The 21,650-nt window shown below is 39.5% G+C and overlaps 1 protein-coding gene across 5 annotated transcripts in view; it reads left to right on the top strand.

Moving 5' to 3' along the window:
- The window catches only part of SLC25A12 (solute carrier family 25 member 12), a 130,093-nt gene that overhangs the window by 28,304 nt on the left and 80,139 nt on the right, over nucleotides 1–21,650 (top strand). For all 5 annotated transcript variants that reach the window (NM_001261376.1, XM_077956124.1, XM_028830394.2 and 2 more), the window contains 1 exon segment: nucleotides 12,175–12,317. In NM_001261376.1, the coding sequence (NP_001248305.1) occupies nucleotides 12,175–12,317 (143 nt within the window).

Raw genomic sequence — 21,650 nt, 5'->3', positions numbered from 1 at the left:
CACTTGAAACTGGGAGACGGTGGTTGCAGTGAGCTGAGATCGTACCACTCCACTACAACCTGGGTGGCTGAGTGAGACAACACCACCAACAACAACAAAAAGAAAATATGGGGTTTTGTGGTTTTAAAAAACATAAACAATAATAGCTAATGCTTACTGTGTCACTGTTATGTATCAGGCACTATTTTAAGTGTTTTATGTAAATCATCATATTTAATCCTCAGAACAACTCTATAAGGTAGGTACTATTAATATTCCCATTTTACCGGTGAGGAAACTAAGCCCCAGAAAGGTTAAGTAACTTGTTCAAGGATATACAATAAACGGAAGAGCCTTGCTTTATATATTTTAATGCAATTTGCCTTTTTAACTTATTATTATTTGGAGATACAGGTATGTTAGTTTGTAAAGAATTGTTTAATTATTTTTCTGTAGCCTTTTAAAAAACTTTGTTATGAAAAATTTCAAACATATACAAATCTAGAGAAAATAGAATAATGACAGATAGATACCATGGATGATTAGAGGGAGAAAGGAAGGAGGGGAACAGGGTGGAAGAACTATTGGGAACTATGCAAACTATCTGGCTGATGGGATCATTTGTACCTCACACCTCAGTATCACAGTATTCCCTTGTAACAAACCTACACATGTACCCTCTGAATCTAAAATACGAATTGATATGAGCCCGGTGCGGTGGCTCATGCCTGTAATCCCAGCACTTTCAAAGGCCGAGGTGGGTGGCTCACTTGAGGTCAGGAGTTCGAGGCCAGCCTGGCCAACATGGTAAAACCCCGTCTCTGCTAAAAATACAAAAATTAGTGTGGTGGCGCATGCCTGTAATCCCAGCTACTAGGGAGATTGAGGCAGGAGAATCGCTTGAACCTGGGAGGTGGAGGTTGCAGTGAGCTGAGGTCGTGCCATTGCACTCCAGCGTGGGTGACAGAGGGAGACTCCATTTCAAAAAAATAAAATATGATTTGAAATTTTTTTAAAAAAGGTTTGTTGTAATTCTAACTGAATTAATAAATATTCTTTAAAATCATACAAAAAAAAAAAAGAGAAAACAGTATAATGAATCACCATCTATCTGTCATTCCAGTGTCACCAATTATCATGGCTAACCTTGCTTCATCTGTATTACAGCCACACTGGCTTATTTTGAAGCAGTTCTCAGACATCATCTTGCAGTATCCATAAATAGTTCACTATGTATCTCCAAAAGATAAGGACTCTGAAAAACCAACCAAATCATAATACCATTATCACACCTAAAAAATGTCTTGTCATCAATTTCTTTTGAGTGTTGAAGTTCTCTGATTGTTTCATAGATTTTTAAGTAGCTTTGTTAAAAACAGAATCCAAGCTAGGTTCATACATTGCATTTGGTTGATCTGTTTCTTAGATCCTTTAATACTTTCTGCACCCTACTATGTTAAAGGTCCTTATTTCTCTTTGGTAAAAATCTTGGTATTTAATCAAGGCTTATCAACATTAAGGCATTCCATCCCCCTAGGAGCAGCACCTTCATTGTCAAAATGATGTGATTTGCCCAAGCTTATACATATATATGCTCCTTGTATGTTCCCATGGTTACATAGACCAAGAGACGAAAGTATTTATTTAAGAAATGATGCAAATTAATTACTCAACTTAATCTGCCCTAGGAAGTATTCTAGTTCCAGTTATTGAGTTCTTTGGGTCATTATTTTATTTCCAAGGTTTTTGGTTATTTTGAGTGGAAAATTGTCTTGGTAGATCTTCTTTATTATGGTAGCTTCAGTTGATTTCAGTGATTAATAAGGGTCTTGACCTCCCTGCTGTGTTAGAAATTGCATAATTCAGTAGGGCTTACTGTAGTGGACAGTGAAAATATATTAAAACAACAACAAAAATAAGCACATAGTATTCATGGAAGCAGTCTGAGTTAGGAAGGCAGAGCACTGAAGAATTTTTTTTTAGCAAAATCAGTAAAATGTTTTGTTTCTAGTTTATCCAAAATATGCAACTGAAAGTGCTAATCAAAATTAGATATATACAACTGCTTTTCCCTAACGCTCAGGTAGTTGACTTTAGTAACATCAGAAAAATTTTACATTACTAAAATCCCTGTTTTAAAAAATTAATATGGCTTAATAAAGTTGTTAAAAAGTCCAAGTGGCCATATGTGCTTAAAATAATTTTTTTCTTATAAAATATTTATGATAGAATGCTCTTTTATTCTAATTGAACTAACATAATAAGATAAGGCAAATTACACATTGTACTGTTTAACAGGGTTTGTGTGTCAGATCTGCTGTGGTCTTTGCTCCTTATGCAGAGTGCTTGTGTAGTGAAAGGGCATGCATTCCCGACTAAATTTGGCTTCCGTTGGAAGTAAGAGCCGTAACAGTGAAGGACAGTAAGAGAACTAGCTTCATATGCTCAGTTCTTGCTTTGGTACATATTGTCCTCTTTTATTGTTCAAATAATTCATTTTTCTTTGTGGGAAATGCTCTATGAGATATCTGTAGTTACTAAACTTCATGACATTGTCATTTGAGTTACTGAAATTGAAAGGATGTTAAGATCTGAAAATGTCAGTTCATCTCAGTTGGAACAAAGTCATGGAGGAACAGTTTGTTTTGACTCATATTACAGCCACATGTTGGTTAGACAGAGATAAAGCTGCCTAGACCAGTCAGGACTGATCTCGTGGTAAGCCCAGAAATACTGGCAGCCAACCCAGGGAAACTTTGGCTTGGAGAGAGATGAAAGGTTAGAACAGTAGTTTCTTCATGTTTGGGCAAAAGCAGAAAAATTCACTAAGCAAGGAGGGAAATTGAGATCCTATGCTTTTCTGTTTCTAAGCATTTTACAGTAACTATTTCATATTATATTTTACAATTTTGAAGTACTTTGGTGTTCAAGGTGTCATTTTTGCCTCACAATAGGACAGCAGTTTTTCTGCAAACCCTTGTTAAAGAAGAGGCTCCAAGAATCTGCATGTTTTGCCCAAAAGTTCTCGAGTTAATGGCACAGGAGTTTAGAACCCAAGTTTTCTGACCCAGTTTTAGTGTCCATCATGCCATCATCTCTGAGCTGCTTGACAACAGGCACTGTGTCTTGTTGATCTCTGCATCCCCAGTACTGGGCAGCAGGCATAGTGGCTGGCACACAGTTTCAAAATCAATGCAAAATAACCTGAAAGATTTGATCTTAGCAGATTTTTGGCTTAAAAAGCAGTGTTTCTAGATATATTGCCTTAGTTTTGGTGTGCATACTTGAAAAATCCTTAATCTTGAAATACCATATAATTTTTTAAAAGTAACCAGTTTTCTAGTCCTAACACATCAGAATTTTTCTTTATAGTCTCTGGAATATCTTTTAGAGATATAAAACATCAAAGGATCTGTTTATGAACTCAAACTATTTAAACAAGTAATTGGTATCATTTAGAGTATTTGGGCTTTATACTCATTCAAATCATTGAATTTTAAGTTAACCTTTTTTTCTTAGTGGAAATTTAGGGTTGTGTGTCAGTCTTTGTAATGTGTAGTTAATATAATAATACAGGTTGCATACATCCTTCCCCCCCGCCCCCCGCCCCGGGACAGAGTGTTCTTCTGGTCCCCCAGGCTGGAGTGCAGTGGCAGGATCTCGGCTCACTGCAACCTCTGCCTTCTCGGTTCAAGTGATTCTCCTGCCTCAGCGTCTCGAGTAGCTGGGATTACAGGCGCCCACCACCAGACCTGGCTAATTTTTGTATTTTTAGTAGAGATGGGGTTTTGCCAGGTTGGCCAGGCTGGTCTCAAACTCCTGAGCTCGTGATCCACCCACCTCGGCCTCCCAAAGTGCTGGGATTACAGGTGTGAGCCACTGTGCCCAGCCAGTTGCATACATCCTAAAGGTCACATAAGGTTAAATTTGGTAAATTGCAAAGGAGGTACTGCTATCCAGTTTATTACAGTCAGTTGAAGCCTTGGTATGTTGATCTGTTGGCTTGGTAGGCAAAACATTTTTAAATGGCATGATCTTCTCATTTGGAGTAGAGGTAGTTCAGTGTAATTATGATACACATCTATATATGAAATCCTGCCATCTTTTATAGACAATAATTTTGATTAAATATATGAGGATTCTAATCTCTCATAAGATCTATTTTATTTCTCAAGCTTTAGAATGCTAAGGCTTTCCCAAGCACATGCTAACTATATTCAATGTAAATTTAAATATTTCTGGAAATGTCAAAGCTGTATGTTCTTTTATATTTCAGATACTTGAGTTGGGCTTGGAAAAAGTTTAGTAAAGAAAATGGACAAGCTATTTCAGATACTGTCAACTACTTTATGTCAATGTCTTCCATGTGTCCTTGACTTCTTGCCCAAGAGGGAATACAACTGCTTAAGAGATATCTTTGAAATGGCAAATGATGAACTCTAAAGTTACTTGGAGTATAGACATACTTGGGTAATTTCATCTAAAGTCATTTTAGTTCATCCTTTGAAAAGACAGGAACAAAATGAAAATTATATTATGAAACTATTAAATTGCTTGATATACTAAGTATGTATGTGTGTGTGGGAGGGCAACCTAGTGGGACCCCATCTTTACAAAAAAATAAAAATTGAAAAACTTAGCTGAGCATGGTGGCACATACCTGTGGTCCCCGCTACTCAGCAGGCTAAGGTGGGAGGATCACTTGAGTCTGGGAGGTCAAGGCCTTCTGTGAGCCGTGATCCTGCCACTACACTCTAGCCTGGGTGACAGAAAGAGACCCTGTTTCCCAAAAAAAACCAAAACCCAGACCCCTGATTTAAATATATCACCAATTTTTGAGGTACCAGCTTTATTAGCATAATACCTAAAATATTTTAGCATTTTTGACTGACTGTGGGTAGACAGATTCTAGTTTCAGATATAAACTCCCTCTTTGGTTCTGCTGTTCAGGCAACAGGCTTACAGACATTGCCAAGTAATTGTCTCTAATTTAATGAGTTAATTAGTTAACTGTCTCCTGTAGAAGTCAAGTACTGACTCCTTATGGATGGGAGAAGACTTTTTTCCTCTAAGCTGTACACTCTATCTTTCAGTGAAAATTAAGTTAAAATAGACTAGGAGAGCTGGAGAAAACACTGGCAAAATACCTCAGGGTAAGTGGTTCTTTGGTATAATTTATAACCCCAGATACTGGCACAGCCTATTTCAGTACATGTCAACTAAAGCATTTGTTTTCTTTGTTAGCCGCTGTGTCCTTTGTGGTTTATGCTAAGGCTGCTCTATTTCCTGATAGTTTTAAAGTCAAGAATATTGACATCTTGGCGATTCCATACATACAGTATACTTTAAAATTTTTTAAATTTTGGATTCAAGAGGTCCATGTTCAGGTTTCTTACAAAGGTATATTGTGTGATGCTGAGGTTTGGGCTTCTGTTGATCCTGTCATCCAGATAGTGAACATGGTACCAAACAGGAATCTTTCCGCCCCCTGCCCTTTCTCTCTCTCCCCACTCTAATAGTCCCCAGTATCTATTGTTCCTGTCTTTATGTCCATGTGTACCTGTTACAGGTAGAGGGTCTTGACTGCAAGTTGTCCAGGGTCTTGACTGCAGGTTGTCAGCATTTTGAACAAAGAATTGGACAAAACGCCCAGCAAAGCAAGGAAAGAATGAAGCAACGAAAGAATGAAAGCAGGAATTTATTGAAAATGAAAGTACACTCCACAGTGTGGGAGCCAATGAGCAGCGGATTAAGGGCCTGGATACAGAATCTTCTCAGGTCCAAATACTTCCTAGAGGTTTCCCATTGGCTCCTTGGTGCTTACCTCATGCAAATGAAGTGGTGGCCCACAATCGGTCTGATTGGTTGCTTTCTGCAACCAATCAGAGGCTGAAGTGAAGTTGTAAAGGACACACTCCTGTGCAAACATCTGATTGGCTGTAGAAAGCAACCAATCAGAGGCTAAAGGAAAGTTATGAAGTTACGAAGTTGTACTTATATGCAAACTGCCTGCAGTCAGTCTGATTGGTTGTGAACAGCCAATTTCCAATTTGCCGTGCAGAAAAGGTGGGGGTTTGCAAAGGGAGTAGCCTCTGGTCCTTTTGTTACTTAGGTGTGGAAAGTTAGGGTTTTCCTTTCAATTTAGTTCTAGGAAGTTGGTGTGAAACGGCCTCCAGACCCCATTCTCCTGCCTCATACCCAATATTTAGTTCCCACTTTTAAATAAGAACAGGTGATATTTGGTTTTCTGTTTCTGCATTAATTCTGCTTAGGATAGTGGCCTCCAACTGCATCCACGTTGCTTCAAAGGACATGATTTCAGCCTTTTTTATGGCTGCATAGTATTCTATGAAGTAGATGCCATACATACAGAGCACTTTTATTGTGTGTTTATGTTTTCTATTTAGTGGTTGTAGTCCTGGAGGTCAAATTCAGATATTAGAGAATAGACACCTCTGTGGCAAAAAGAACAATTGTTGCCAAATTTTGTTAATACAAAATTTCTGAAATGTTTTCGTGTGCTCCCCCCTCTTTTGTCATCTGTTAATGAAACAAAGAAGCAACACAAGCAGTTGTGAAGAGAGAGAACAAAGATCACCATAATCCCATCTCTAGTATTTTCTGTTTTTGAATTTGAGATGGAGTTCTGCTCTTGTTGCCCAGGCTGGAGTGCTTTGGTGCAATCTCGGCTCACTGCAACTTCTGCCTCCCGGGTTCAAGAGATTCTCTTGTCTCAGCCTGCTGAGTAGCTGGGATTACAGGCACCTGCCACCATGCCCGCTAATTAGTATTATTATTATTTTGAGACAGAGTTTCACTCTCGTTGCCCAGGCTGGAGTGCATTGGTGCAATCTCGACTCACTGCAACCTCCACCTCCCGGGTTCAAGCGATTCTCCTGCCTCAGCCTTCCAAGTAGCTGGGATTACAGGCATGCACCACTATACCGGCTAATTTTGTACTTTTTTTTTTTTTTTTTGAGACGGAGTCTCGCTCTGCCGCCCAGGCTGGAGTGCAGTGGCCGGATCTCAGCTCACTGCAAGCTCCGCCTCCCGGGTTCACGCCATTCTCCTGCCTCAGCCTCCTGAGTAGCTGGGACTACAGGCGCCCGCCACCGCGCCCGGCTAGTTTTTTGTATTTTTTTAGTAGAGACGGGGTTTCACCGTGTTAGCCAGGATGGTCTCGATCTCCTGACCTCGTGATCCGCCCATCTCGGCCTCCCAAAGTGCTGGGATTACAGGCGTGAGCCCCTGCATCCGGCCCTCACCTGTATCTCTGTAATAGCCACTTACTACTCTCCCTGTTCCAAGTTAGTTCCTCTCTCTTCCACTCACCTTTCATGTTGCCATCAAGGATAGCACAGATCAGATATGTCTCTCCTTTCTTCTTAAACTTAGTAGTGTCCCACGGCTCACAGAATAAAGTTCAGACTCTTCTGTTTAGCATTCAAAGTCTTCCACCATTTGGTCTCAAACTGCCTTTTCTACTACATGTATTTCTATACGCTCTCTTTATTACCGTATTTCTCTCCAACTAACCCTTCTCCCAGAAAAAAGGGTATTTTTTGTTTCAACATCTGTTCACATTAGTTTTTTGTGTTTTTGTTTTTAGTTTGAAGTACTCATTCTCTCCACTTGCAATTGAAATTGGATTTAACTTTTAAGGTCCATTCCAAGTGTTGCCTTTCTCCCTCCATTCTCTGGCCCCATCCCACCAGTCCTGGGAATGAATCACTCCTTTTTGGTTCCCATAGTATATTTCTCATGCCATTGTTTGCAACTCATATTCTAGTTACTGGTGGACGGAACTAGTAACAGTAACTAGTAATTGACTAGTAACTAACTTGTCAGTCTCCTTACATTCTGTTTTAAGACTTCCTTGTATCCATCCTTCTTTCCAATTGCAGCAGTCTTCCTCATATTGTGCCTTTCCTCGCTCCTGCGTGTTCTTTTTTTTTTTTTTTTTTTTTTTTTTTTTTTTTTTGACAGAGTCTCACGCTGTTGCCCAGGCTGGAGTGCAGTGGCGCGATCTCGGCTCACTGCAAGCTCCGCCTCCCGGGTTCCCGCCATTCTCCTGCCTCAGCCTCCTGAGTAGCTGGGACTACAGGCGCCCGCCACCGCGCCCGGCTAATTTTTTTTTTTTTGTATTTTTAGTAGAGACGGGGTTTCACTGTGGTCTCGATCTCCTGACCTTGTGATCCGCCCGCCTCGGCCTCCCAAAGTGCTGGGATTACAGGCTTGAGCCACCGCGCCCGGCCAAACTCTGGTGGTTTTGTGATCTTGGTGGAACATGTCCAGTTGTCTCGTACATGTTAAGAAGAGGAAGAAAAGAAGCAATTGACAGGAATTGATGGAATCTACTTACTGTTAGTATAAATATCTTTCAGTTTGCTTTTTCTTTATCCTATGTTTATATACTTATTGTTTTGAAACTTATTATTATTATTATTATTTTTTTGAGACAGAGTCTCATTCTGTCGCCCAGGCTGGAGTGCAGTGGCACGATCTCGGCTCACTGCAACCTCCGCCTCCCGGGCTCACGCCATTCTCCTGCCTCAGCCTCCCGAGCAGCTGGGACTACAGGCGCCCGCCACCATGCCCAGCTAATTTTTTTGTATTTTTAGTAGAGACGGGGTTTCACCATGTTTGCTAGGATGGTCTCGATCTCCTGACCTTGTGATCCGCCTGCCTCGGCCTCTCAAAGTGCTGGGATTACAGGCGTGAGCCACCGTGCCCAGCCTATTGTTTTCTTTATCCTATGTTTATATATTTATGGTTTTGAAATTTTAAAGATTATTTTGTCTTCATTGTGTAAGTGTGTGAAATATCTAGAGGCCTGGGAGGTCAATAAACTTGTCTAGGGACTCACACAGGGTTAGTGGTAGAGCCAAGGTTTAAACTCAAAACCCCTTCAAGAATGGCTTTTATAGTCATGTATAGAGAACATGACTTTATTTTGGGGTGATATTTCTTGAATGCTTTTGGTAGCACCAATTAGTAAAAAAAAAAAAAAAAAAAAAAAAAAAAAAAGTCCACGTTGGGCTACTTCTTTTTATTTTTGTTCTGTAGCACAAGTCATCAAGCAACCGCTGGGCTACTTTTTTTTTTTTTGAGACAGGGTCTTGCTCTGTCTCCCAAGCCGGAGTGCAGTGGTGCAATCTTGGCTCTTGGCTCACTGCAACCTCCGCCTCCCAGGTTCGAGTGATTCTCCCACCTCTCAAATGCTTTGAATGCTAACCAGAAGAGTCTGAACTTTATTCTGCAAGCCATGGAACAATACTAAAAGTTTTAGAAGAAAGGAGAGACATAATCTGATCTGTGCTATCCCTGATGGCAACATGAAAGGTGAGTGGAGGAGAGAGGAACTAACTTGGGACAGGGAGACTAAGAAGTGGCTGTTACAAAGATGCAGGTGAGGGCCCGGCACGGTGGCTGACACCTGTAATCCCGGCACTTTGGGAGGCCGAGGCAGGTGGATGACGAGGTCAGGAGATCGAGACCGTCCTGGCCTAACATGGTGAAACCAGTCTCTACTGAAAATACAAATTAAGTGATTCTCCCATTCCTCTCAGTCTCCTGAGTAGGAGAGCACAGGCCACCATGCCTGGCTAATTTTTGTATTTTTAGTAGAGATGGCATTTCACCATGTTGTTCAGGCTGGTCTCGAACTCTTGACTTCAAGTGATCTGGCCACCTTGGCCTCCCAAAGTGTTGGGATTACAGGCATGAACCACTGCACCTGGCCACTGGGCTACTTCTTATGCAGGCTGATATAGCACTTGGGGTGGTAGTCTCTGTGGCGTTTTTTGTTTGTTTTTTATTCTTTGGGACAGGGTCTTGCTCTGTCACTCAGACTGGAGTGTGGTGGCACAATCATGGCTCACTGTAGTTTTGACCTCCCAAGTTCCAGTGATCCTCCCTCCTCAGAATCCTGCATAGGTGGGACTACAGGTGTGCACCACCATGCCCAGCTACTTTTTAAATTTTTTGTAGAGATCTGGTCTCTCCATGTTGCCCAGGCTGGAACTCTTGAACTCAAGGGATCCTCCTGCCTTGGCCTCCTAAAGTACTGGAATTACAGGTGCGAGCCACTGTTCCTGGGCTAACTCTTTTCTTATTGAAAGAATAGGTGGCTTTGTTTAGTCAGATCCACAAATGGAGACACTTGCAATACTTGACCAGAAAGCAAACCAACAATCATTTGCCCTGATTCTTCTTCCCCATCTTGTTTCCCAGAAGCAACCATTTGTAACTCTCTTAGCTATTTCTTTTGGTATTTCCCTTCACATTTCTATATTGATATGTCTAGACATTTTTGACTTTCTTATAGTAGCTGAGGTCCTAGCTTCCTTATACTACTTCCTCTCACATTCCTCTCAGTATATTTATAATTTTTTTTTCCAAGACAGGGTCTTGCTCTGTTGCCCAGGCTGGAGTACAATGGCATGATCACTGCTCACTGCAACCTCCACCTCCCAGGCTCAACCAATCCTCCCACCTCAGCCTCCTGAGTAGTTAGGACTACAGGCACATGACATCATGCCCAGCTAATTTGTGTATTTTTGTAGAGATGGAGTTTTGCCATGTTGTCCAGGCTGGTCTTGAACTTCTGGGCTCAAGTAGTCATCCGCCTTGGCCTCCCCAAGTGCTGGGATTACAGGTGTGAGCCACTGCACCTGTCCTATTTATAATTTTTATTAAATTAACATTTGATATCTATATTATTATGACTATAAATACTGTTTATTTTGAGCCAAGTCATAGATTATGATATTTTCTATTTTTGTACAATAAAAATAATTTCTCATAGTTAAAAATTACCAAACTTTTGATTTGCCTAGCTATTTGTGTACCTATTACCAATTCATTCATTTGCCAAATATTTACTGAGTGCCTACTATAAGCCAGGCATCATTCTTGGTGTTTGGGATATATCAGTAAACAAATTAGACAAAGATTCTTTGCCTTGTGACACATTCTAATTGGGAGATAGACAATAACCATAAGTAAAATATAAAGTATGTTAGAAAGAGGTGCTGAGGGAAAAAAAGCAGGGCTGTTGAGGAGCATGATGCCCTTGATTCATGATTCTTTATATGTGACCTGGTTTTTCTCTCTGAAAACTTGTAGAATTTTCACTTCATTTGGATGTTCTGCAATTTAACAGTGATGGGCCAGGCCCTGGTGTAGATGTTAGTTTTAATTTTTCGTGCTTGACATTTTGTGAGCCCTTGTATTCTTCAGTTCTGATCTTACTGCTTTGTTGGGTGACTGAAGTAATGATCAATCTGATGCAACTCAAGGAGAAGAGCTTTGGTTGTTCATGTTTGGTTATCTCATAGTATATAAAGCACTTCAATGAGTTTCTTTGATGCAAGTATTATTATTACTTTATTTTAAAAAATTATTGATGTAAAAATTACTGATGTCAAAGAATATTTTAATTTATTTCCTATTTCCAGCTGCTGGAACGTGGTATGATGAAAGGTCTTGTTTGTTATTCCTTTTTCATTCATTTCACTTCGAAGGTTTGGCAGGTTACATGTCTCCCTGGTGCTCTTGTAGACAGGGAGCCTCTGGGAGTCACTTTCAGGTCCTGGCTGCTCTTTCACCTTTCTTAGTCTTTTCATATCTTTTATCTTACCAGTATGTGTATTTTTAATTGAGATAAAATTCACATAACGTAAAATTCACCATTTTAACCATTTTAAAGTATACAATTCAGTGTTTTTTTTAAAGTATATTTACAATGTTTATGATGTTACCACTATCTAATTCCAGAACATTTTCATCATCCCCAAAGAGAAATTTGATACCTAATAAGCAGTTAACTCCCATTCTCCCTCTCCTTTCAGCTCCTGGCAACCAATATTCTGCTTTCTGATTCTATGGTCTTGCCTATTGTGGACATGCCACGTAAATAGTATCACATAATACATGGCCTTTAGTGTCTGGCTTCTTTCACTTATCATAAAGTTTTCAAGGTTCATACATGTTGTGCATATATTAATACTATAAAATGTTTTAAAATCAGACTCTGAATATTTGATTTTTCAGTATCCAGATAAAAATTCTGCATTTATTATCTTTATTTTGATTTTAATACTGGCCTATAATTTACCTTTTCACAAAACATCTATTGGATATAAAATGATATTGGATAATTTTTCAGTATACATTATTTATTTGTTTTTTTAGTATGCCAGTACTGAGGTTGATGGAGAGCATTACATGACTCCAGAAGACTTTGTTCAGCGCTATCTTGGACTGTATAATGATCCAAATAGTAACCCAAAGATCGTGCAGCTCTTGGCAGGAGTAGCTGATCAAACCAAGGATGGGTAAGTATCTTCATGCATTTTCTGAAAACTAATGTTCTGGAATATATTGTTAAAAATTTAAAAAACTGGCTGGGCGTGGTGGCTCACGCCTGTAATCCCAGCACTTTAGGAGGCTGAGGCAGGCGGATCACCTGAGGTTGGGAGTTGGAGACCAGCCTGACCAACATGGAGAAACCCTATCTCTACTAAAATACAAAATTAGCCAGGCATGGTGGCCCATGCCTGTGATCCCAACTACTCAGGAGGCTGAGGGAGGAGAATTGCTTGAACCTGGGAGTTGGAGATTGTGGTGAGCTGAGATTGAGCTATTGCATTTCAGCCTGGGCGACAAGAGCAAAACTCCATCTCAAAAATAAAAAAAAATAAAAATTAAAAAAACCCACAGGCTTACCTATGAGTATCTAGAATTTTAATATTATTAAACATGTAATTAGTAATTATCAATTTGCTCTTTAGTAATTAGAAAATATGTATTTAAAATAAATATATTATTATTATACTTTTGGGATACAGAAATCATTACAAAAAATGTATTCAAAAAAATTTATTTGGAAAAATAATGGGAAGCTTTATGTTGAAAACAATTAAGATACCAGGCAAGTAAGTATTCTACTTTATAGGTCAAATTCTGAGCCAATAATTTTTAAACTACACTAACTGGAGATCTATGTTTTGTTTTGTTTTGGTCTACATTAAAGAAATATATATATATATATATATTTTTTTTTTTTTTTTTTTTGAGATGGAGCCTTGTTCTGTTGCCCAGGCTGGAGTACAGTGGCGTGATCTCAGCACACTGCAACCTCCACCTCCTGGGTTCAAGTGATTCTCCTGCCTCAGACCTCAAGTAGCTGGGATTACAGGCATGCACCACCACACCTGGCTGATTTTTGTATTTTTAGGAGAGACAGAGTTTCACCATGTTGGCCAGGCTGATCTCAAACTCCTGACCTCAAGTGATCTGCCTGCCTTGGCCTCCCAAACTGCTGAGATTAGAGGTGTGAGCTACCATGCCCAGCCTTTAAAAAATGATATATACTAGTTGTATAATTAAACTATATATTTTATTCAAAGTTTATAAAAATGGTGTTATTTACTGTGATTATCAAGGATACAGGCATTTCTTTTTTTCAAAAAAATATTTCATGGGAAAAGCCACATTTTATGTTGAATAATCTGAGCAGAATGAGTTCCAAATAACCAAGTATATTTCTTTCATTCATTCAATAGGTATTGAGTGCCTACTATGCCTCAGGTACTGTTCTTCGTGCTGGGATTATTAATATATCAGTGAAAAAGCCACAAAATGATAATAAGTGAATTATGGTTTGTTAGAAGGCTATAAGTACTATGATGAAAAATAAATTAGGGGAGAGTTTAGGGAGTGATATTTAGTCATTTATCTCTCTGTTTATTTGGTAAACATTAATTGAATAGCCATTGTTTGTCAGGCACTGTTGGGCCTTACAAATACAAACATAAATTTTATGAGGCTTCTGGCCTTCAAAAGAAGCTACTAGCTTAGTGAGAAAGAAAATGACTAAACAAATGAGGTGCTGTCATAGCTATATAAGAGGTACAGAGGTAACCCAAGAAAGCATGGTTACCTGTTTTGTGTGGTCAGGACAGCATCACAGAAGAGGTGATACTTGAGTGAAATCTGGCAGGATGAGTACAAGCTTGTTAGTAGTTGGATAAGTAGGGACAAGAATTCCAGGAAAGGGAACAGGAATGGCATGAAATATTAAGGGGCATATGTGTGTGCGCACGCGTGTGTGCGCATTAGTGAATGGCAATGGAGGAGGGTTGTGTTGCAAGTACTTTGATGTGGCTGTGGCGTGGCATTGCTTTGTTGCTGGGGGAAATGTAGTTGGAGTGGCTGAAGGCTTTTGACTCTGTCCTGCAGGTATTTTTGGCCTGCTAGTGTATGGGTGTGCGAAAACACAGAAATAACAAGGAGCATCTTGCTAGAATGTCAGTTTACTCAACTAAGGGGAGAAAAGCGATCATTATTTGTATTAAAATCATATATGGCTGTTTTATGGAGTGAATGTAATATTTGCATGAATTAGATAAAGAAAATTTTGGCTTGTTATGGCAGTTTGAATCTACATCTCCAGGCCTCCAGGGCCTAGGCTCTTTCTCCTTCCTGTTGAGGTGCTTATGTGACAACCTTTGAGAAACTAGGCAGTAAGTAGTCTAAAAATTATTTCCATTGCCACAGATGTAAACAGATTTTAGAAATGGTAGGTTGGAATGGGACAAGACTCATATGCAGTAGAATCAATTTAGGTGGCTATTGTAATAGTTAAAGTAGAAAGATTGGTGTCTTAAGTTCTTTGAGTCCAGGATTAGTAATGTATTCAGTTTTATTGTCCCATAGAACCTTGCACAGTGTGTGAAATTGTGTTTAACAAATGTTTGTTTTGGAAAGATTTTATATCATTTATAAATGGCAGGTATTGGGGAACTTGTATACAGTTTAGTTCTAATCAAAATATATCAGCTGATAAATCACTGTGGATTATTCAATCATAGGATCTTTCAACAGTGATTAGACAATAAAGCATATGAAAATTAATTATACCTATCAGAATTCCTTCTTCAAAATTATTAAAGGTAACATATATATTTAGCTCTTTTAGAAATTATCAGAGTATTTATTGTTAGTAATTTGGTCTAAGACCTGATTTCAGAATATCCATATATTTTCAAATGTTTCCTTTTGTGACTGTCTGCTCTATTCTGTCTCAGTAGTGTATCTTCTTTGAGGCTTCATATGGTTCTCCTAGGCTGAGTTGCATTGTTAAAGTAGGACATTTTCTTTTCTTTTCTCTCTTTTTTGTCGGAGACAGAGTCTCACTCTGACACCCGGGCTGGAGTGCAGTGGTGTGATCTCAGCTCACTGCAACCTCTGCCTTCTGGGTTCAAGTGATTCTCCTGCCTCAGCCTCCCAAATAGCTGGGATTATAGGTTCATGCCACCGTGCCGGGCTAACTTTTGTATTTTTAGTAGAGACGAGGTTTTACCATTTGGCCAGGCTTGTCGTCTTGAACTACTGACCTTGTGATCCGTCTGCCTCGACCTTCCAAAGAGCTGGGATTACAGGCATGAGCCACTGCACCCAGCCCATTTTTCTTCTTATAATCATCTTTTTAAAAAGATATTCTCTGCTGAGCACAGTTGCTCACACCTGTAATCTCAGCACTTTGGGAGGCTGAGGTGGGAGGATCGCTTGACACCAGGAGTTTGAGACCAGCTTGGACAACATGGTGAAACCCCATCTCTACAAAATTAAAGAAAAAAATTAGCCAAGTATGGTGGTGTGTGCCTGTAGCCTTAGCTACTTGGGAGAATGAGGCAGGAGGATTGATTGAGCCCAAGTGTTTGTGGCTGCTGTGAGCTATAACTGAGCCACTGCACTCCAGCCTGAGGGACAAAATGTGAGACTCTGTCTTAACAAAAAAGAAAAAAGATATTCTCTTTTCTCCCTCTTTCTGTTTTGTACCCCTTAACCCAGGGCGGTGATGAAATATTAGAATAGCTTACTTGGTACATTGTTTCCTGCCCCAAAATGTGTTCCTTGGTTCTATGGTAGTTTTTTGATGATGAGTCCTATAGATATGTTATATGAAATGGCAACATATAATATTGCTTATAACCACTCAAGACCAAGTCTGAATGAGTGGAACTAGTATAGACAAGTTCAAGTGATTTGGTTGAGTGTGTGAGAAAAGCTGGTCTAGGAGTGGTTGAAACATGCTCTTTTGTGCTCTGCAATCCTTCCCCCATGTTTTCTAGGATGTTAACTGTTCCTTCTCTCTTGTTCCACATCTCCTTTCCCCCACTAGATAGTAAAATAAGTAGGAATGTTTGGATATGGGTGCTTGCTGTAGAAAGCCGTGTAACATACAATACAGCATTATATATTATAAATAGCACAATCAGTGTCTAAAAGTAAAAGCCGTTAGCCAAGTATTATTTGTGGGATTGTGGCTTAAATTTTGAAGTTCTGGTATATAATGAAAAGCAAAATGATTTTATGCATTTAATGCAGATCTCAGAGAGTGTAATTGTGTGATCTAATCTAAAATATTTAGACAGTTGCTTGCTTGAAATTGTAAATTATAGAACCATAGTTTCTATATTTAGTCCTAGTCAGAATTTTATCTGGAAGTTCTGTTCTCCTATGATGTAGAAAACTAGTTTTCTTTTTTTTTTTTTTTTTTTTGAGACGGAGTCTCGCTCTGTCGCCCAGGCTGGAGTGCAGTGGCCGCATCTCAGCTCACTGCAAGCTCCGCCTCCTGGGTCTACGCCATTCTCCTGCCTCAGCCTCCCGAGTAGCTGGGACTACAGGCGCCCGCCACCTCACCCGGCTAGTTTTTTGTATTTTTTAGTAGAGACGGGGTTTCACTGTATTAGCCAGGCTGGTCTCGATCTCCTGACCTTGTGATCCGCCCGTCTCGGCCTCCCAAAGTGCTGGGATTACAGGCTTGAGCCACCGCGCCCGGCCGACTAGTTTTCTTTTCTACTACTTTTTCCCCCAAGTGTTTTCCTTTATGTTACACAGGCATATAGAGGAACTTTTTATGCAGAAATCTTGATTGTTTTAAAAATTGTAAAATTAACATATTAATATTTTGTCATTTTATTAGTTCCTATTTACTAAATTGAAAAGGGGCTTCGTAGAAAATTTTTGAAAAAAACACCAAATTCAGAAAATATATTTTTCAAAGTTATAAAATGAATACATGTTCTTTCTAAAATGTCAGACAATGGGGTAATATGGTAAAAAGTGAAAGTACCTCCTTATCCCCATTACAAGAAAAACGAATAGAGTGTGAACTAATCAGTAGTTTCTTCACTCAACAGTTAGTAGCTTGTGGTTTGCATATGTTCTATTAAAGTCTTGATTGGGCCCTTCTAGCAATAAAGGGATCCATGGCAGGATAAAGGGAAAAGGAGCCTTAAAAATATTCTGGAGCCAGGCATGGTGGTTTACGCCTATGATCCCAGCACTTTGGGAGGCCAAGGCAGGAGGATCTCCTGGGACTAGGAGTTCAAAACCAACCTGGGTAACATAGCAAAACCCCATCTATACAAAAACATTTAAAGATTAACCGAGCATCATGGTGCTTGTCTATAGTCCCAGCTACTCAGAAGGCTGAAACAGGAGGATCACTTGAACCCAGGAGTTCCAGGTTCCAGTGAGCTCTGATTGCGCCATTGCTCTCGAGCTGGGAGACAGATTGAGACCTTGTTTCCCAAAATAAATAAATAAATAAATAAATAAATAAATTTCTGAAACATGCTTGCTTTAAGCATTGCAGACTATTTCTTGTTTTCAGAAAAATATTGTTGCATTATAATGCAATAAGTATATAATGACTGTGGTCTTAAAATAGAGGAGAGTATCAGAGAGACTGTCAAGTGACCTGTTTTTCTCTCATTCCTCCCAACATTTTATTATGAAAATTTTCAAACATTAAAGAAAGTTGAAAGAATTTTATAGTGAACACCCATATATCTACCACCTACACTACCACATAGATTATATTTATTATTATTTTATTATTTATTATTATTATTTTTGAGACAGGGTCCCACTCTGTTACTCAGGCTGGAATGCAGTGGCGTGATCATGGCTTACTGAGCCTCAAATCATGGCTTACTGAACCTCCTGAGCTCAAATGATCCTCCTACCTCAGCCTCCCAAATAGTTGGGACCACAGGCGCCTGCCTCATGCACAGCTAATTTTTCTTTATTTTGGTATTTTTTGTAGAGATAGGGTCTTTCTATGTTGCTTAGGCTGGTCTTGAACTTTTGGACTTAAGCAGTGCTCCTCCCTTGACCTTCCCAAGTGCTAGGATTACAGGCATGAGCCACCGCAGCTGGCCAGATTCTACTATTAACATCTAACTATTCCTGCTTTTTCATATATCCATCCATCCCTCTATCCTTCCATCAGTCCATCTTATTTTTTTATACATTTCAGAGTAAAGTCAGACATTGATACAGTTCTAAATTAGCATGCACATTATTTACTAGTGTTTAATATATGTTTTGAGGGTTTTTTGTTGTTGTTGTTTGTTTTGAGACAGTATGTGTCTCTGTCACCCAGCCTGGAGTGTAGTGGTACGATCTCAGCTCCCTGCAACTTCCGCCTCCCGGGTTCAAGCAATTCTCGTACCTCAGCCACCCAAATAGCTGGGATTACAGGCATGCACCACTATGCCAGGCTAATTTTTCTTTGTATTTTTAGTAGAGGTGGGGTTTCACCATGTTGGCCAGGCTGGTCTCAAACTCCTGACCTCAAGTGATCCACCCGCCTCAGCCTCCCAAAGTGCTGGGATTACAGGTGTGAGTCACCATGCCCAGCCTTTGAGTGTTTTTCTTTAAATGTAAGACTCACACACAGTAAGAAAATGTGAATCTCAAAGGTGTATTTGCTGAGCTTTGACAAATGTATGCACCTAGGTAACCTCAAGTGACTTTTTAAAATCGTGTTAAAATATACATAAATAACATTTACCATTTTAATCATTTTTAAGTGGACAGGACAGTTCAGTGGCTTTAAGTACATTCACATTGTTATGCAACTATTTTCGTATCCAAGGCCAGGCGCAGTAGCTCATGGCTGTAATCCCAGCACTTTGGGAGGCTGGGGTGGGCGGATCACCTGAGGTTAGGAGTTCGAAATCAGCCATGGTTAACATGGTGAAACCCCGTTTCTACTAAAAATACAAAAATTAGCTGGGTGTGGTGGCACGCACCTGTAATCCCAGCTACTGGGGAGGCTGAGGCAGGAGAATCGCCTGAATCCAGGAGGCGGAGGCGGAGGTTGCAGTGAGCCGAGATCATGCCATTGCACTCCAGCTTGGGCAACAAGAGCAAAACTCCGTCTCAAAAAAAAAAAAAATTATCATATCCATTTGCAGAATGTTTTTATCATTCCATACTGAAACCCCATACCCATTACATAATGACTCCCCATTCTCTTTCCTTCCACTCCAAACAGCCTCTGATAACCAGTACTCTACTTCTTATTGCTACTATTTTAGCTACCTCACATATGTGGAATAATGCATTATTTGTCCTTTTGTGTCTGCCTTATTTCGCTTAGCATAATGTTTTCAAGGCACATCTATGTTGTAGCATATGTCAGAATTTCATTCCTTTTTAAGGCTGAATAATGTACTCAGTTGATTTATTTTTTATTTATTTATTTTTTAGAGATAGAGTCTCACTCTGTCACCCAGGCTGAAGTGCAGTGGCACAATCACAGCTCATTGCAGCCTTGAACTTGTCGGCTCAAGTGATCCTCTTGCCTTAGCCTCCTGAGTAACTAGGACTACAGGCATGTGTCACTGTAACAGGCTGATTTTTGACTAATTTTTAAGTTGTTGGTGCTTTTGTGTATTTTCATGATACATCTGAATATGTGTCTCATGTGATACAGATCTGAATATATCTGAAGGTAACTGAGTATTGAGGGATGGCTGAGTATTACCGCAATAGCTTCTTATAATAATGGTCTGCTTACTAATGCCAGATACCCTTTCTGGTTTTCAATTATAACTTAAAAATTGGGAGAGGGTTAGGAGATACACAATAATGGAAGAACACCAAATTGAAGGCAGGAGTTAGGAGTCTTCAGGTAGCCTCACTGATTTGCTGAATGTCTTTGAGGAAGATCACTTAACGTTTGCCTTTCTAAGGGTCCTTCTGGCTCAAAAGTTGCATGAATATATGATTTGCCTTTTGAATATGCTGGCAGACAAAATGTAGATAATTTAGTAAATTCCATAGACTTTCTATTTTAAACAAAGAGCTACTTAATTGGAAACCTATGTGACAAGAGTCTCAAATCCACAAGGACAGTGTGGTCTGTAGATATATGACTGATGAGCCCTGTTTGGTTGCTTTTGTGAAGGAAAAAGACTGCTTGTCTTCAAGGGGCTGGTGCTACTTGGGACCAGAAACCTAGTGTTGTTTACACTTGCAGTTTATCAAAATAAACCAGAAAAAACTGAGTATTTATGGGAAATCTTGTGATTTCTTAATGTCAACTAATGCAACTAAAAAAATAGTACTTTTCATGCCAAAGAAAACACATCTTTGGACCAAATTCAGTCTGCCAGCTGACAGTTTGTGACCTTTGCTAGTTAAGGAAGAAGTTTTTGCCTCTTCTCATAAATATAGAAGGTTTTATATTTATGAGAAGGTTTTATATTTATGAGAAGGTTTTATATTTTTATATTGGTTTTACTACTGAGCATGAAATTTGTTTTAAAGCTACATATTCTGTATTTCAGGGTAGGTGTATTTTTTATGTCTTGATGCTGTTTTGTAAAAACCAGTATGTTATGCCTTTTTAAAGAAAACCCATAATCAGCCTATTTTTTATATTTAAAATTATTGGTCAGTCTGTTTTTTTCTTCCTCAAACAGAAATCGCATGAAAGATATACTATAGAAAATCCTTGTATCAATTAACACATTTTGAAATATATAGAATAATTAACACTGGACAATCAAGGAAAGATGAGTTTCATAGGAAAATACTTCATTGAAGACCAGTATGCAGATCTGTGTGCATATGAGACACATTTTTATAATGCTGTTACTTGGACACTCACTACTAATGAGCAGCAAGATGGTATGGAATCTTTGTAGCAAGCTTGCTATGAAGTCTAGCATATGCTGGCCTTGTACGGTCACTGAAGGCAATTTCTGTGTAGTTTTGATCACTGGTTAATTTTATAACCTTGAGTATGATAGGACATGTTAAGTTCTAGAAACCCAACATATGAGTTTCTCCCACTTTTTGTTAAGTTTTGTTTTGTTTTGCAATGGGTCTCACTCTGTTACCCAGGCTGGAGTGCAATGGCTATTCACAGGCACCAGCATTGCATGCTATAGCCTTGAACTCCTGGGCTCAAGTGATCCTCTTGCCTCATCCTTCTGAGTAGCTGGAACTACAGGTGCAGGACATTGCACCTGGCTCCCACCATTTTTGTTTTGATTTTTCCTTTTAACATTTTTATTTTAAAAAAATTAAAAAAAAATTTTTTTTGAAACAGGGTCTGGCTCTGTTACCCAGGCTGGAGTACAGTGGCATGATCTCGGCTCACTGCAACCTCTGCCTCCTGGGCTTAAACTGCCCTCCCACTTCAGCCTCCCAAGTAGTTGGTACTACAGGTGCACACCACCACGGCTGGCTAATTTTTGTATTTTTTGTGGAGATGGGGTTTCACCATATTGCCTAGGCTGCTCTTGAACTCCTGAGCTCAAGTGATCTGCCTGCCTCAGCCTCCCAAAGTGCTGGGATTA

This window comes from Macaca mulatta, chromosome 12, assembly GCF_049350105.2.
Source record: "Macaca mulatta isolate MMU2019108-1 chromosome 12, T2T-MMU8v2.0, whole genome shotgun sequence".
In the NCBI taxonomy this organism is placed as follows: Eukaryota; Metazoa; Chordata; class Mammalia; order Primates; family Cercopithecidae; genus Macaca; species Macaca mulatta.
The sequence above is the reverse complement of the archived record's forward strand: the minus strand, read 5'-3'. Positions and strand labels throughout refer to the sequence as shown.